At 43.7% G+C, this 17,319-nt stretch overlaps 2 protein-coding genes across 2 annotated transcripts; both read left to right on the top strand.

The window, feature by feature from the left end:
• Positions 1-1,589: 1,589 nt before the first annotated feature.
• LOC9658534 (phytosulfokine receptor 2) lies at positions 1,590-6,159 on the top strand. The gene is made up of 4 exons (XM_024664545.1): positions 1,590-2,001; positions 2,164-3,108; positions 3,348-3,669; positions 6,003-6,159. The coding sequence occupies exons 1-4, from the start codon at positions 1,590-1,592 to the stop codon at positions 6,157-6,159; spliced, it is 1,836 nt and encodes a 611-aa protein (XP_024520313.1).
• A 1,427-nt stretch (positions 6,160-7,586) lies between these two features.
• LOC9663081 (LRR receptor-like serine/threonine-protein kinase FLS2) lies at positions 7,587-9,095 on the top strand. Its single transcript, XM_002990687.2, has one exon. It carries the CDS (start codon positions 7,587-7,589, stop codon positions 9,093-9,095), a length of 1,509 nt encoding a protein of 502 aa, XP_002990733.2.
• Positions 9,096-17,319: the final 8,224 nt, after the last annotated feature.

The raw sequence follows: 17,319 nt of genomic DNA on the forward strand, positions 1-17,319 counted from the left end.
CTGGCCATGAGGCAAGGCTATCAAAGTTGGGGAAGTGGTTCTCGAGTGTTCAAAGAGAGGGCTTTGAACGAAAGTCGATGGTTAAGGACTTTCATGCTTATGTAGGAACCATGTTACGGTGGCCGGATGACTTGCTAAGTGAGATTGGCAATTCAGGGGGACAAATCCCCTAGTTGAAGGTGCTAACTTCAAAGGGGTGGCCCATGGGGCCGAGTATGGAGGAGTGCATGCATGATCACAGGCTTGTCAAGTGAGAGGACTTGGCAGTGCGGGGGAACTAGGTTCCTAAGTTGTGATCTATAGCGCACTTTAAATATAAGTTGGTGCACCGGCGTGGGGAGTCACGCCAGGCATCTAAGGTGATGCCGTCCGTAGATGCATATACGGAAGTTGGGTTCGAGTCCCGACCCTCTAGTGCTTGGGTTCGAGTCCCAAATCACTAGGGCGTGGTGATGGTTTGGAATATGAGGACACTCATATTTTGGTGGTCATGGACTCTCAATGAGGAGACTGGTTTGGGCACACTGCCAAGCGAGGGATGCCTCGGAGTCGTGATGCACGGTTAGATTGCTTAGAGTGAAAGCTCGGCATATCTAACTTGAACACTTTGGTGCAAAGGGCACCAAAGACGTGGTGAATGAGATGGGCAACTTTGATTGGCTAGGACCAAATAACATAGCTTCATGTTCAATGCCAGCACAAAAGCTAGAGCAAGAGAAGATACAAAGTTGACACATGTCCAGGTAAGTTATGCTAGGGTTTATCATTGAGTGTTTGGTGAGGTGCAATGCAAGAGGTTTTGCGTTTCACTGGATCCCACAATTTTTTTCCCAATGCAAGGGCTGGGTAAAAGAAGATGTGTATATAGGTATGATGCTAGTTCGTCCTGAGCCTCTTAGGATGACCAGGAAAATCAATTCCAGTACATAAACACCCATGAAATTGATGAGCATGAGATAGTTTTGGCAGCTCTAATAGCTCTAATTTGTCATGTCGTCCACAGTGTTTCAAACAGAAAGATTATAAGTGGGAATTTGAGGGATCTTAGCTCTTGTTAAAGGAACTGGTGTTGGTGGTGCAAGGTGTTGCCAACCGCCCAGCATTGGCTGGGCAATTACAAGTATATTCATAATAAGTTTGAATAATATTACTGATCAAGCAATTGCACCAACTACTACTCTAGAGTCAAAGGAGGAGGAGACTATTGCTCTGCTATGAAAATGAATGAAAAGGAAAGAGCAAAAGAAGAGAAATGAAAAAAAAACAAGCTTTAAAAAAAGAATTCAAGCTCTCCATCTTAATTACCAGCACAGCAAGGAAAAGGGATCTGCTTAATCTACAAACTATTTTTTTTCTCTTCCTCTTCTCCATGGACAAACCTAACAAAGTAGGTGCTGTTGGGAAAAGTGTAGAATAGGGACATGATCTTTCAGGGAGAAGTTTAGTAATTGGCAAGCCTTATGAAAAAGTAATAGGCTCTTCCACACTTTTTCTGCTATCTTTTCCACCATAAAATTCAGTTGCCACGTCTTCATTTCAAAGCGTGACACGTCGGATTTTGGAGCCCCCAAGGGTTTTCTAGCATCGTCATGGAGCTTAAAACTTTGATGTCGGTGGTCTTACTGCTACTAGCAATGATCCGAATAGCAGTTTCTTGGGCTGATAAAAACAGCCTACAAGATGCAATGGCGCTTATGGAATTTAAGTCGACTGTCTGGTACGATCCACTAAATACTTTTGCGACATGGCAGGCCACTGGGGTACTAGGCGAGCACCCATGTAACTTTAAGGGTGTCGAATGTGATATGCGTCGCATGAGGATAAAGTATGTAGATATCTCGGGATGCCAGCTGCGAGGGATTGTTCCTTCAGTACTCGGTAACATAACGCTGGCTTGGGGATTTAACCTTAGTCACAATGAGTTTATTGGGACAATTCCTAGAGGCTTTGGGAGGATGCCAAATCTTAAATATCTCGACCTGAGCAACAACTTTCTCACGGGTAAGTTTACTGTTTTTTATTTTATTTTATTTTATTTGTTGTATTTTCGTTATTGTTTTAAGTTCATTATTAAGTAGTCTCTACGTTGGATCTGCAATTGCGCTTTTTCTCGTCTTTCAGTCTACTTCTTGCAATAGCTTGTTGTTCTTGTTGTTGTTTCAGGGTTTATGCCAACCGATCTTGCCAAGCTGCAGTTTTTAAACTTCTACAGCCTCGCAAATAACCAGCTTACGGGCTTCCTTGGCTTCCTCAACATGTCGAGTCTTAGACGTCTTGATCTGTCTAACAACAGTTTTAGGGGACCCGTTCCAGAAAGTTATGGTACATTACTGCCTAACCTCACCCAATTAGATTTGTCAAGGAATAAGCTCACCGGTCCGATACCCAAATCACTTGGATATTTAGATGACCTTCGCAGGCTTGACCTCTCTCGCAACTTGCTTACTGGCAACATTCCTTACTCGCTCGCTATGGCAACAGGACTTAATATGCTCAGACTAAAGTATAACTTTCTTACAGGGATTGTTCCAGACACTGACACCATGCGCTTGTTTGCAAAAGCCTTTTTCCCTGGAAATGATGGACTCTGTGGACCAGTGGTAGAAAGAGCATGTCCAAGCTCGCAGGTCTGGAAGCAAGTCGTTATGGGACTGTTTCTTCCTCCACTAATACTTTCAGTCGTTACTGGAGTAGTGTATTTGGTGGCTCCTCCGGACGAGTTCTCACTTTCAACTATCAGGAGCGTTACGGATAACTTTAACAACAATAAGATTCTCGGTGATGGAGGTCTGTGCACGATTTACAAAGGCGTCTTTCTAAATGGTAAGACAGTAGCTGTAAAGCGGCTCCGGCCTGAGTATTACAATGACAACAACAAGATCTTTGACGAGGAACGTAGGTTTTTGAAAGCCGTGAATCATCCAAACATTGTCAAGTACCTTGGAGCGTGTTCCAGTCCAAGGCTTAAGGTCTTGGTGTACGAGCATATGGCCAATGGAACCTTGGATATGCACTTACACAAGGAAAGAGGAGGCCTGTCAAGCTTGTCATGGAGTTCACGAATGAATATCGCTGCTGGAGTGGCACAGGGGTTGGCGTATTTGCATGGTGAGTGGAATGAGCCTCAAGCCATGCATTGTGATCTTAGAGGAAGGAGTGTTCTTCTAGATGATAAGTTCAATGCACACATTAGTGATATCCGTTCGAAAAACACAAGCCTAGCATTCACTAATCCAGAGAAAAGCATTGGAACATCAACTGGCTATCTGCCTCCAGGTGAACACACTTTCATTTCTCTTGTTTCTTTTTACTCCTTTTTTCTCATTTATGTATCACGGATGGAGCAGAGTATGCTACAGACATTGAGCCTACTACCGAGGGAGAAGTTTTCAGCTTTGGTACTTTACTTATGGAGCTCTTGACAGGGACAGAACCAGCAGCTCCAGTAGAAAATGATGTTGAAGGTGGCCTTCAAGGAATTATGGAACGAGCTTTCCCCGATAATCTCCAGTCTGTACTTGACCCAGCTATTATGGGTGGAGCCTCCTATGATCAAATTGTCTTGTGTACAAAGATAGCTTTAGATTGCACCAAGGCAAATCCCGAGGAAAGACCAAAGATGGAGGATGTTCTTAGGATGTTTGAGCAAGCGTACTCTGTCGGCCCAGCGTATGCTTCTGCTTTTACTATTTTTAGTAATATATGCTCTTCACATAATACAGACCTGCGCCTTCTGCTGCTTCAACACTGCTGAAGTCGACAGAGACGTCGAGGCTACTTGGATGGCCAACTGTTTGGGGCAGTTTCACAAAAAATGTCCTTGGAATCAAATCATGTTTATATTCGGCCATTCATTGATAGAAAATTCAGATTTTTGGTATGGCATCTCCTTCATAAACAGCTTAGGCAGAAGGCAACAGTTTTCTGCACCAGGGACTCCACAATGGCAATCACGGTATTATTTTCCTAACATTCGTTAAATAGAATTACTTTGGGTTATAACCTGAAAAGTTCCATCTTTGAGCATGAGCTAGAGCGATGTGAATAGATCCAGAGGCATTGAGGTCACACCACTCTAGCTCATGCCCAACCTTTTCACTTAGAGGCAGCAGGCAGCAAAGAAAGGAATCGACTCAAATCGTTTGTGGCCAGAATGATGCCAGGTATATATTATTCTCACTGTGCTGCAATAGCATGTACTTGTTATGGTCAAACGCCCAAGGCTCTAACTAGGTTTATCTAGAGCAAAGATGTCAAGACAAATGCCAAGTGGCAGCAGGCTGCTGATATGTAAACAAGAAAATGAAGGGAAACAAGAAAATGTGCAAAGAGAAAATATAAAAAGAAATTGATGCAAAGAAAAATAAAGGAGAAAGTCGTTAGAACGACAGAGAACCAAACCTGAACTCTAGTCTCAGGAACTGTGGATCGTGTTATAGTGCAGTCGCTAGTCCAACCTCAAGAATTTTGTCAAGAGGGGAAAAAGAGGAAGCCATTACCTTGTGATGGAACAGCAGTGGATGATGCAAATGGTAAAAAATGTTGCTAGTTGGTGGAATGATGGATGAGGGGCTAGAGTGTGATTGTTTCCTTCCATTTTTCCGTGAAGATTAGTGTATGATTGTGATGTTATGGTGATGACTAGGTACACATGGTAGTTGGGTAGGCCAAGTTTAGGGTTCTTGGCAACAATGAGTCTTGGATAGTGCAGGGATGATAAGACAAGGATCCTGTTGAGGGCGGGAGTGAAGAGGGCTCAATCAATTTAGTTTTGGTCTTTCCCTTGAGCATTGTAAGTGTTTTTACTTAAAATACGATCATGGACCTCGCTCGGGCATATGCCCATTTTAATGCTGCTACAACAGTGCAAGGAGTGTGGAGAACTTGATGTTAAGCATGTATTGTGGGAGTGTGACATGGCAAGGACAGTATGGGGGCCAATAGTGAAGGTGATGCAAGAAGTGTGAACTCTTCAAGATTTTGAAATTCAGGAAGGGGACGTGCTCCACTAGTTTGAAGGAGTAAGAGGACTGAGTACATGTCCTGCATGGCAGCTAGGGCCGGAACAGATGGGGGGTCTTAAGCACATTGGGACCCCATAGGAGTAGAACTGGCAATTTCGGTTTGGGAAGCAGCGGGCAATGATTGCTGGGCAACATGGAGAGTGATGGGGGTGCAAGTGCCGTGGGAAGCTTGCAATCAGAACCACTTTGAGGGAAAACAAGTGAGGATCTCAGCAATCATTGCAGTGTGGTAGCGACTAACATTGGCGGTGGTTCGTTTGCACTACTCCATTCAAGAGGGCACAGGAAAACCGGAGAGACCACGTGTGAAGCCTAAAGTGAGTAGGAGCATTGCCTCGTGTAGTAGAATCACCACAGATGGGCAGCCTTGGTGACTCACCCATCCTCCCAGCCATGTACATAGCACCAACAGTTGTTATGCACTTGCGTCTTTGTGGTAGAGACACCCATGAGACACTCCCCTAAACACTTGATACTGAAGGGATGGAATAAAGATAAGTATAGCACTGAGATGAGTCTATCCCACCTAAGCTGAAATGCAGCCTCCTAGTTGTGAGGCAAGCCTTTGGCAAAATACGTCTGCTCAGTACGTTCAGAATCCTCCCAGGGCTCGGCTTGCATTAGCTTGACCCCAGGCATATGATATCTTCCTGTGAAGGGAGGCCAGTCCGTCAAGCTCCTCGGACTGGCCACGTGTCACTTGGTGACACATGGATGCCCATGAGGTACTGCAACTTCCCCATGGTTCAGCTACTCCCCAGTGGTTGCCCACTTAGCCTTGCTTCATGTTGGGTCGGGTCGGGTTGGTTGTTTCACAAACACTGGAAGAAGGATCTAGAAAATCACTAAAACTGGCAGGAATTTATTAATCAATATTTTTATGGTGGAATGACTCTCTCACCACAGAATCATTTGAATAGCACCACTATAGAGTGTTTGTTTCACTTAAACTTATATGGTTTGTGAACATAATGATAGAGTTCCCAGTGGTAGTCCTCAGACGCATCTGATTTTTTTGGTGGAAGGGCTGAAATTGGCCGGGCTGCTTCAATGGCAACAACGGGCATCTTGGGCGGCTCCGGCGGAGCAGTACAGGGCCTTGGAGGACTACGCACCAGGAATGGCTGAGGCTTAGCTGGTATATTCATCTGTTGCACCTTCTGCCAGTTGATAACATTTAGATTTCTTGTGCCTGACATTTTGCTCTGGATCCTCAGCCTCCTCAATCCTGCTCTCCACCTGTGCATGAGGCGAATGAAAATTAAGATACTGTCAAGATGCTTTTCAAACTCGCACGTTGCCATTTCTTCCAAGTATTTGAGCTTTTGGCCTTCGTAACCATCATCATATTCCATGCTAATAAAGTTGTAAGGCGCCCCTCCCTTGTTCGGATGCTTTTCCTTGATCCTTAAGAAATAATCGCTCCTCAGCTTTGTCTCCCATTGCTTCTCTCTTTCCTCGTATACTTTTTGATCTCTATACGCTTGATGAGCTCCACGAAAAACCCTTTGTTTCTGAAGGAAAATTTCTGAAGGAAAATTTCCGAACCTTCCAATCCTTTATTACCTCTTGCTTCACTTTTCTCGCGTTATTGTCAGCTCGAAGCAATGAGTCAAAGTCTTTGTCCAACCTGCACTCATCCGGAGCATAATGAGTGCATTCTTGAGGCGGTTCCACAAGCTCCTTCGTTCTATATACGGTATGGCGCACAAATCCAAACGTTCTACTGGCCAGCCTTCGTTTCTCCAGAATGTCAAGGTCTTTTGCATTCATATGCTTGCCGCTGTCCGAAGTGACAATTGCAGCCATTTTCAACAAAGCTTTTAAAGAAAAGACGCTTTTCCTTGCTTCTCGAAATTGAAGGAAGAGATAGCTGATGAAAACTTCCATATTGGACGGCGCGCCATGGATGAAACGGTTTCGCTGCCACGCAACCTAATCTCCAGATGATTTCCCTCGGCGCCTCCACATCAACAGCTTAAAACCATCTTACGGGTCAACCTTACCGTGGCTAGAAATCTCAATCCAAAAAGGAGGAAATTATTACAAGCTGCCACGTATTACATTTTTATTGGCTAGTCAGATAGAGCTACCAAGGGTTTGCTATGGCGCCCAGTGCTGCACTGATATTATTGGGATTTCTCACAGCGATCCAAGTCGCGATGTCAAGAATTGATGGATACAGTCTTAAGGACGCCCAGGCACTCGTTGCATTTAGAGCCACAGTCTGGTATGATCCACTTAATATTTTCGCCAGCTGGCATGTCACCGGCGTAGTAGGCGAGCATGCCTGTAACTTCAAGGGCGTTGAATGCGATAGAAACCTCTACAGAATCAAGTACGTGGATATTTCGGGGTGCCAGCTGCGAGGAATTGTGCCTGCAGTTCTTGGCAACATAACACTCGCTTGGGGATTCAACCTTAGTAACAATGAGTTTATGGGGCCTATTCCCAGAGGCTTTGGCAGAATGCCAAATCTCAAGTATCTTGATCTCAGCAACAACTTGCTTACTGGTAAGAGCATTTGCAACACGCTGATCTAACGATTTCCTGGCAGGAGGCATGCCTCCCGATGTTGGTAGGCTGCGTTACGTAGGGTATTACAGCCTCGCAAATAACCTCCTCAGTGGCTCGCTCGGCTGGCTCAACATAACCTGGTTAAATCACCTCGACCTTTCGGGCAACAGTTTTAGGGGATCCATTCCGGTTACCTACTGTGCGTTGCTGAAAAACATTAGTTATTTAAACTTGGCAGAAAACAAGCTCGTCAGTCGGATACCTGAAAACATTGGATACTTACCAAACCTTCGCTGGCTCGACCTTTCAGACAATAAACTCACCGGCAACATTCCTTACTCCCTCACCATAGCAACACAAATCAAGAAGCTAAGGCTCATGAACAACTCACTTTCTGGTAAAGTCCCAGACACGCAAACCATGCGATTGTTTGCCATGACGGCGTTTTTCCCCGGGAATGATGGACTTTGCGGATCAGTACTGGGTAAAGAGTGTAGTCCTTCGGGCTTGTGGAAGAAAATTGTGATGGGTATCTTTCTTCCAGCTCTCATACTTTCGGTGCTTACAGGAATCTTGCACGTCGTGAAACCTCCGGACGAGTATTCGCTGCGAACCATCAGGAGGATCACTGATAATTTTAACAACAACAAGATTCTCAGCGTGGGAGGCTTGTGGACAATTTACAAGGGAGTCTTTTTCAATGGTAAGACAGTGGCTGTTAAGAGGGTCCGTCCAGAGTATTATAACGGAGAGGGGAAACTTTTTGAAGAGGAACGCAAGTTCCTCAAGGCCATGAGTCATCCCAACATTGTTAAGTACCTTGGAGCGTGCTCTACCCCGAAGCTCAAGGTTTTGGTATACGAGCATATGTCCAATGGAAGCTTGGACATGCACCTACACAAGGAAAGAGCAGGCATTTCCAGCTTGTCATGGAGTTCGAGAATGGATATTGCTGCTGGAGTAGCTCAGGGATTAGCGTACTTGCATGGGGAGTGGAAAGAACCTCAAATGCATTGCGATCTCAATGGCAGCAGTGTTTTGCTCGATGACAAGTTCAACGCACGCATTGCTGATATCCGCTCAAAGAACGCCAGCAAACATTTCACTAGCCTAGAGACCAACATTGGAAGGTCAACCGGATATCATCCTCCGGGTGAAAAATGTGATTTCTTTTTTATGACTTGTTTCTCACTTATAATTTTGGCCGTGCATTTCAAGGGTGGAGCAGAGTATTCGATAACAAATGAGCCTACCCCGGAAGGCGAAGTTTTCAGCTTTGGAACTTTGCTTATGGAGCTCTTGACAGGAACAGAAGCGGCTGGTCCAGTGAAAAATGGTGTGAAAGGAGGGCTTCAAGGAATCATGGACAGAGCATTTCCCGATAATCTCCAGTGTGTGCTCGACCCAGCGATACTAAATGGCGCGTCCCATGATCAAATTGTCCTGTGTACTAAAATTGCATTAGATTGCACAAGGACAAATCCTGAAGAACGACCCAAGATGGAGCATATTCTTGGCATGTTTGAGCAAGCATATTCTACCGGCCCAGCGTAAGCTTTTCTTTTAGTTTTTCCGCTCTTATAGTTATTCGTAGTACAGGCCTATGCAATCTACGGCTTCATCGCTGCTCAAATCCACTGAGACATCGAGGCTGCTTGGATGGCCAACTGTTTGGAGCAGCCTCACAAAAAATTTGCTTGGAATCAAGCCTATTTTGCCTTCGCTCAACCAGGTACGGATACCTTGAAATCCGTGCAATGAAAAGCTACCTTGTAAAGTTGCTCATTTCAGCAAGACTGAGAAGATTTCTGCTTTCTGATGCTTTATCCTTTTATCTTTTCGCTAGATAGACTGTGAAAGAAAGGCTAGTCATGATTAGGAGCAATTTAAAGTAGAAGATAGCAAACTTAAGGTGGCACCTAAACTCTAGACAGTGCCTCAAGCCAGATCACACCAAGGCTATAGCTGCCTATATTTTAATCGCTTCCGTTTTAGAAAATGTTATTTGTGGCTTGTGAGTGGCAAGAGGTTGTTATAGCTGTCTATGGTACCCTTAGCCTGCTAAAAAACCCTCAAGCGCGGATGCCAAATGCATAATGGCTTTGGAACAAAAAGTAATACTCTGAGTGTGCTGCTCCACGCAAAAACCAAGATTTGGAGTCCAAAACTGTCATGAATCAATGAGACATATCTGATGATGCTCAATTCTGGGTTGTCATGAAAGAAATGAGTCTGGAAGCGAGTAAATGCCACTCCAACCAAATCGATCTTATACCGAGCATCCACTGCCAGTGCCTCGTTTTTGTTTGGCTCAACCAGGGTGCCCATTGCAGTCTTTGCATCCTTCTTGCTCACCTCCTTCCTGAGTCGTGAAATGTTCGAGTTGATGTTTTCATGCGGGTTATATCTTCTAAGAGAGCAGTGGTGTCGAGAGCAGCTCCAATGAGGGCCAAGGATTGTGGGGCTGCAACAAGCAAGGGAAGGAGGCTGTGGTGACTATGACAGTGACTAGAGGTGTATGCAGATTTTTCCTGTATATGAGTGTCTTAGGAGCTTTTTTTGTGGCAGACAGATGGAGAGGATATTGGGCAAGAAGGACATCTGAATATTGGGTTAAGGTGCTATTTTTATGTTGGAGGAAGTTGGTCCTTGTATTTTATTCCAGGGTTTTGGTTCCACAACAAAATTTTGAAATGTTACAAGATGTGTTCTGATTTTACACCGGAGTTTAACGGCATACAGGCTGATATGAACAATACCTGGTGGGAGCACTGGGCGTTCATGGCACAACACGGTATGTTAACTTTTATGTCTTTCTTTAGGTATGACATGCAGCACATTGAAAGATTGTGAAAGGAGTTCTATGAAAAAGTGATGTGGCTCTACTTGTGTTCTACTCCAGTCCATGGAGAAAAGGAATATTTCAACCCAAGAAACAGGATTCATATTCATTACTTGCATGCAGTACTCATTCACAAATTGCAGCACTGAACTTTCCAATGGGTGGATTGCCGGAACCTCCACAAAACATGTTTCTGCAACCATGGGCCAGGCTTTCTGTCCAGTTACCAACCTGAAAATTCATTTAGACCAGCCGAACAAATACCACCTTTAATTCCACCTCCAAGAATGCAATATTACCCTTTTGATCTACAGAATCATTTGTCCCTTGGCAACATAAAATCTATCCTCCGGGATCTCGAAAGAGTTAGAGACAAGGCTTTCTACCTGAATTCAGATGCAAGAACACCTTTGGAGCAGCGGTATGAGATGCATCTTAACCTCGTGCTACATAGTAGATGCCCAGAAACAGCCTGTGGCAGCACATGTGCTCAGCATCCTCCATCGCAATGATGTTGAGCAAGAGCCAGGTGCTCAGCTATTGTATGCCTTGTAATTCCCATGAAAAACATAGCACAATCCCAGAAAAAAAAAAAAGAAAAAAAGAAACACGTCAACCATGTAATATAGCACAATCAACCAGTAAAAGGAACATTTGTAACCCCTAATACCCTAACAGATAGCTATACCAGTAGAGGGATGTGGATTCAACTTACATCTCAGACTACTTCCTTCTTAGCAGTGGCATCTTGCCAATACCTCCTTGTCTCTTGAGGCATGGCAGATTGATTGGGATCGGAGCTGACAATTGCATGATCTTGATAGCCTCTCCAAGAGTTATCCTAGGCACTAAAAAATCTCTAGCACTACTGCAAAACTCTTCAGCATTCTTGTGTTGGCCCGAAAGGCCATAGCTAGTTGTGGCTAAGAGTGGTGATAGTCCTTCCTTTGCCGCACCTCCATTTGCACCTAGGTGGATAAACCAGCCATCAAGTTCTCAGCTACCGTCTGTGGCTCTTACCAGGTGTTGGAGTTTGTGCTATGTTGGTGGCTGGCTAGGAGTCACCTTCCTTCTGAGGACTGTCATTCAAATCTTGCAGCTCAATAATGCTACTCTCCCCAACTGATAATTGGGCTTGTGGATCGACCTGAAGGTGTATTATGAAGTAATATCAGGGAAAAAACAAGGGAGACAAGAACTCACATTCACAGTGACACAAACCACAGAAATATTCCAAGAATATTTCCATGGCCTAGGAAATTTAAGATTGGAATGCCTTAAGGGTTAAGAGGTTAGCCTATGTTCAACATCGGTCAAAAGGAGGCTCAAAGGTATATTAAGGCATGTTAGGGTAAGGAACTTAATTTACCCTAAGGCTCACAATGGAGTGGCAGCGCAGTGGAGCTTTTGAGGTAGCTCAGGAGTGGTTAGGTGGTGAGGAACCTTAAGAGGTAGTGTAGTGTAGTTTAGGGAGACTAGATCTTTGTCTTTTTTGTGATAGATCATAACATTGGTATTAAAGGAGTTGGTTGTGATGGCTGACCATTGTTGATAGTGGTGCTGATGATGGTGCTAATGGAGTTCCAAAGATTTGGACCATTCAAGATGTTCTTTATGAGTTGTGAGCCCTTAATCAAAATTAGTAAAAGATGCAAGACAAAAAGCATGGCATGATGCATACTATGCATGAATGTGTTGAGGCACTCAAGGCTAGGCGTGGTGGTGCTCCAAGTAAGCCTTCCTTTGTAGATTGGCTCAAGATTCCAACCTTTTCCAGTGATGGTGGTGTGGATGAGTGTTTTGCTTGGCTAGCCAATGTGAAGATCTTGACAGCTAGATGAACTCCAAATGCAGAGGCTTTAGTGGTTATTCTAATGGTTTTATGTGATGCAGGTCTTTAGTGGTGGAATTGGTTTGAGGAGAGTCTTGTGTTGCGGATAAGAAACCACTAGTGTTTACCATAGATGAATTTGAGGCTGCTTTTCATTTACATTTTGCCCCTCACTATGACATGGAGAATGCTTACACAGAACTTTGAAATTTTCAGCAAGGGAAATGGCATTCGGAGACTATATTGAGAAGCTTACTCACTTGATTAGCTGTGTTCCAATGAAAGATCTAAATCAGAAAAAGTCCTACTTCATTGATAGCCTTCATAATGAGAGCATGCAACAAGACTTGCATCATTCTTAGCCTACAAAGAGTTTGGAGGAGCTCTTTGATATAGCTCGTCTACTTGACAATGACAAGCACAAATCTCACAAGTGTTTGAGGAGTCCTTCTATCGAGAATTGTCATGATGATCTCCGTGGACACAAGGATGGGAATAAGCACCACAAACTAAAGTCTATGGTGGCAACTTTGAATACAAGAAGTAGAAGTTTTTTATAAAGAATTATAGATAGGGTTGTCATCATTGCAGCGAGTTCAGACACTACAAGGCTGATTATCCAAAGATGAAGAACAAACAACAGGGCAAGAAGAATGGCCAATCTTCTACTGATGGTAAGTCAGATACTAAAAAATTGCAAACTTTTTAGCATGAGGAAGATGGGGACAATCGTTCCGGTCGGAGGAAGAGGCTTTTGATTGTTGCTTATCGACTTAACTGTGTGTGGAACAAGATGGAGCTTGAGGACACTTGTGAATCAGCTTTAATGCTGAAGGGCATGTTCCATGGTAGTCTAGTTCAGATTTTATTGGATAGTGGGAGCAATGACAACTTTGTTTCAACAAAGTTTGTTACGAAGCATGGCCTAGTGACACGAAGAGTTCTTCCATACATAATGGAAGGTGTAGTTACTTTTGCTCAACATTTCAATGCTTGTGTAGAGGGGTTGGAAGTGTTGGTTGGCAAAACCACACTTGTGGAGTCCTTTTATCTTGCAAATATCCATTGTGTGGATGTCATTCTTGGGATGTCATAGTTGGTGAAGGTGAATCCAGAGATAAAATGGAGTATTAAGGGTGTCTTGTTGGAGTATAATGGCATTAAAAGATGTGTGGTTTGGAGAGGGAGTTCAACCTCCAATTGTTATGCGCTCTGCTACATCTTTGAAGAGGGCTTGGCATAGTGGAAAAGAACTTTTGAATTACTTACTGTTTATTTGTGACTTGGGGGACTAAGGCACGAAGCAGTAGTACAGGATGTACTCAATGAGTTTTTTTGATGTTTTTCCATCTAAACTTCCTCATAGGTTGCCTCCATTACAAGGTGTGGAGCATGGGATTACGTTAGAGATGGGGACACAATTAGTTTACGAGCATCCATTTCGGTTAAGTTATGTGAAGGAGCAAGAAGTTCAATAACAAGTTAAGGAGTTACTTGAGTTCAGATTTATTCAGCCAAATAAATCTCCATTTGGTGTTCCAGTCTTACTTGTGAAGAAGAAGGACAGTGAAGGATGTGTATTGACTACTATGCCTTGAACAAGAAGACAGTGAAGGATAAAATACTGATGTTGCGGGTGGATGATATTTTAGACAAGCTTGGTGAAGCACAAGTGTTTACCAAGATTGATTTGACGAATGCACTAGCCACATTAACTCAGTTAATGACAGAGGTATTTGGGCGTTATCTTCATGAGTTTGTAGAAATTTTCTTATATGATATTCTTGTTTTCAGCAAGAATATGGAGCATAAGATGCATTTGCACAAGGTTCTTTTGTCACTATGTGACAACAAACTTTATGCAAAAAAGAGCAAATGTGAGTTTGCAAAATCAAAGGTGGAATATTTAGGCTATATTGTGATATCTAAGTGTGTCAAGACACATCCTAGAAAGGTGGTTGTGGTGGAGAATTGGCCTACACCATTTTTAATGGCCAAGTTATGTAGCTTCCTTAGTATAGCTAGTTACTACTGATTTTCCAGTATAAATTTGTGTAGGTGGCTATTCCTTTGACATGGTTATTACACAAAAACATGCCATTCGAGTGGAAGAAGCCACAAGAGGAGAGTTTTGTGGTGTTGAAATGGTTATCGAGTGAAGCTCTAGTGCTTTGCATTATTGATCCATCAAAACCTTACAAAGTGACATGTAATGCGAATGGTTAAGCATTAGGAGGAGTTCTCATGCAAGAGGGACAGTCTATTGCATATAAGAGTCAAACTTTGAATCTTGCAGAGCAATGTTATTCCACATATAAGCAAGAGTTACTCTCCATTGTTCATGCTTTGTAGACGTGGTGGCACTATTTTTATGGTGCAATGTTTATGGTGTTGATGGATCACAAACCTCTTATGTATCTTTTCATACAGAAGGAGTTGAACACTAGGCAAGCTCGTTGGATGGTCAAACTCATGGAGTTTGGGGAGATTCCTATTGAGTATTGTCCAGGAAAATTGAATGTGGTGGCAGATGCTTTATCTCGTATTTGTCATATACCGGCATTATAAACATGATTTTGTCATCATTTGTGTAAAGTGGTCAGTGAGTTTGGGTAGGTGGTTGAGTAGGCTCAAACTCAAGATGCTAAGGTGGCCTCTTTGCGAGAACAAATAGAAGCACCTTTCTCATTGATGGATGGGATTCTTTACTACAATGGCCGTGTCTACTTGCCATGAGTGGATAAGTTAATTACTCAAGTTTTATTCCACTATCATGATCATCTAGAGGTCTGTCATTTTGGGGGAAAGAAGACATATGAGTTGATTAAGCACAATATTTATTGGAGGAATATGAAGGCTAATATCCTTGAGTATTGTAAATCATATGAGCTCTACTGGTGAGTAAAGGTGCCATGGGAGAAGCTGTAGGGACTTTTGCAACCTTTACCTATTCCTCAGAGCCTTTATTTGCCATGCACACAGAGGCAAAAGTAGCAAGTATGGGTCATAGTGGATTGGTTGACGAAATATGTGTAGTTGTTGGCTCTTTGGAAGACTGTCACTGCCCCAGACTTGGTTGTGGTCTACTTGAAGAAGGTTTTTTCTGATTTTGGTTTGCTAGAGGACAAGATTCAAAGTTCATAAGTGGATTTTAAAAGAGCTTTGCAAAGGCCATGCAAGTGACTTTCAAACTCTCGAGTGGAGATCATCCTTAGATAGATGGGCAAACCAAACATGTGAATCAGGTGGTGAAGGATATGTTACGTTATAGTGTTGGTCAAAGGCAAGGGCAGTGGGATCTATATCTTTTGTTGGTGCAATTTACTTACAACAATAGCCAATATAGTGGAACCAAGCTAAATCCTTACTTTGCCATGTTTAAAAGGCATCCCCAAATAGTGGTGGAGTTGAGATTGCATTTGAGTAAGGATGTTCAAGGTAAACTTGATTCCGAGGTGACTGCTCTAGCCACAGAACTTGATAAGATTCTAGTGGTGTGCAAACTAAATTTGCAGACAGCTTATGATAGAGCAGAGAAGTTTGCTAATAAGCATCGCCAATTTTGGGAATATAAGTTGGGGATCTTGTCCTTGTGTAAATGATCTTTTGTCAATTGAGCAGTAGAAAACCTTGGTGTAAGTGATTAATTTTTCCATTCTACTTTAATCACTTAACCACACTTCAGACCACTTGGAGGGGTCTCATTCACAACTTCCATAAGTCCAATTCAAGACCTAGGGTTTGCTAGCCCCGAAAATGGCATCCATGCCACTCAACCTTTGCACTTGGTCCAAGTGCTCCATATGTCCAATCTCATGATCGACACCACCAACATATCAGCCTATTATGCTAAGGCCATGCCCATTCACCTTTGCCGCATTGGTGGTCTAACACCACCTACATCACAGTCCTGTCTCTCCAAGATTGGGCCAACCGTCCATGAGTGGTCATCCCAGATCCACTCCTTAGCATCCCTAGGATGCTTACAGACATAGGGAATAAATAGCCTTCCCCAATATCCCTTTTTTGGTCCCCACCAAGTCTTTTTTTGTCCATGGCCGTGTTTGCCAACACTACCACTGGATCAAGGCCCACAGGCCTAACCACTAAGTTCCACTATCCTCTAAGACTTCCTCATCATGTGACTGTATCCTTAGTCACTACACTAGAGGATTGCTCCTCTTTTTTTCCATAGTCTGGGACTTTGGGACAACATTTTAGAACACCATAGCCCTACGCGAGCCTCATGGGTATTCTCCCCACCTTCTACTTTTGGGTGCTCTAGCCATGGGCCTAATTAGAGCGAGGTTCCATTGAGCCACACCAAGTATCCAAGTAGGTACCCACACTTAGATTAGGAGCATTAACCATTTGATCTCCTAGGGGAACTAGAGCCAGCTCTTGAGCACTTCACCAAACTACCCCACTTGTCAGTCCGTATTCACTCTAGCCTTGGACTTCCCAGTGGTTATCTCATCACCCAACACTTGGGTATAGCCTTCCTGGGCCAAACTAACCTTTTCTGGCCAAACTGGCTCCACTGAGGTCCAACCCCCACACTCTCCCTACTTTTGGAACTCTCTGCAGCCCCCCCTCCCCTGGGGCATGATTGCTTTGGGCTTTCACCCAATAGCTTGTATTAGTATTCGGACTCAGACTCGGATTCGGTCTTGGTCTCAGTTTCGGACTCGAACTCTATCTCAAACTCGAATTCAGTGTTGCTCTCAATTTTGGATTCAAACTCCATCTCAGACTCCATCTCAGGTCCATCTCAGACTTCATCTCGAGTGCATCTCAGACTCCATCTTGGGTCCATCTCGGACTCCGTCTTGGGTCCATCTCAGACTTTGTCTCAGGTCCATCTCAAACTCCGTCTCAGGTCCATCTCAAACTCCATCTTGGGTCCATCTTGGACTCCATCTCAAACTTCATCTTGGGTCCATCTCGAATTCCATCTCGCGTCCATCTCGGACTCCGTCTCGGGTCCATCTCGGGTCCATCTCGAACTCCATCTCAAACTCCATCTTAGGTCCATCTCGGACTCCATCTCAGACTCCTTCCATATGTCATGTATTAGTCCTTTTATGTCCCTTTTTTAAAGACTC

Source organism: Selaginella moellendorffii, unplaced genomic scaffold (assembly GCF_000143415.4).
Source record: "Selaginella moellendorffii unplaced genomic scaffold, v1.0 SELMOscaffold_111, whole genome shotgun sequence".
Classification (NCBI taxonomy): Eukaryota; Viridiplantae; Streptophyta; class Lycopodiopsida; order Selaginellales; family Selaginellaceae; genus Selaginella; species Selaginella moellendorffii.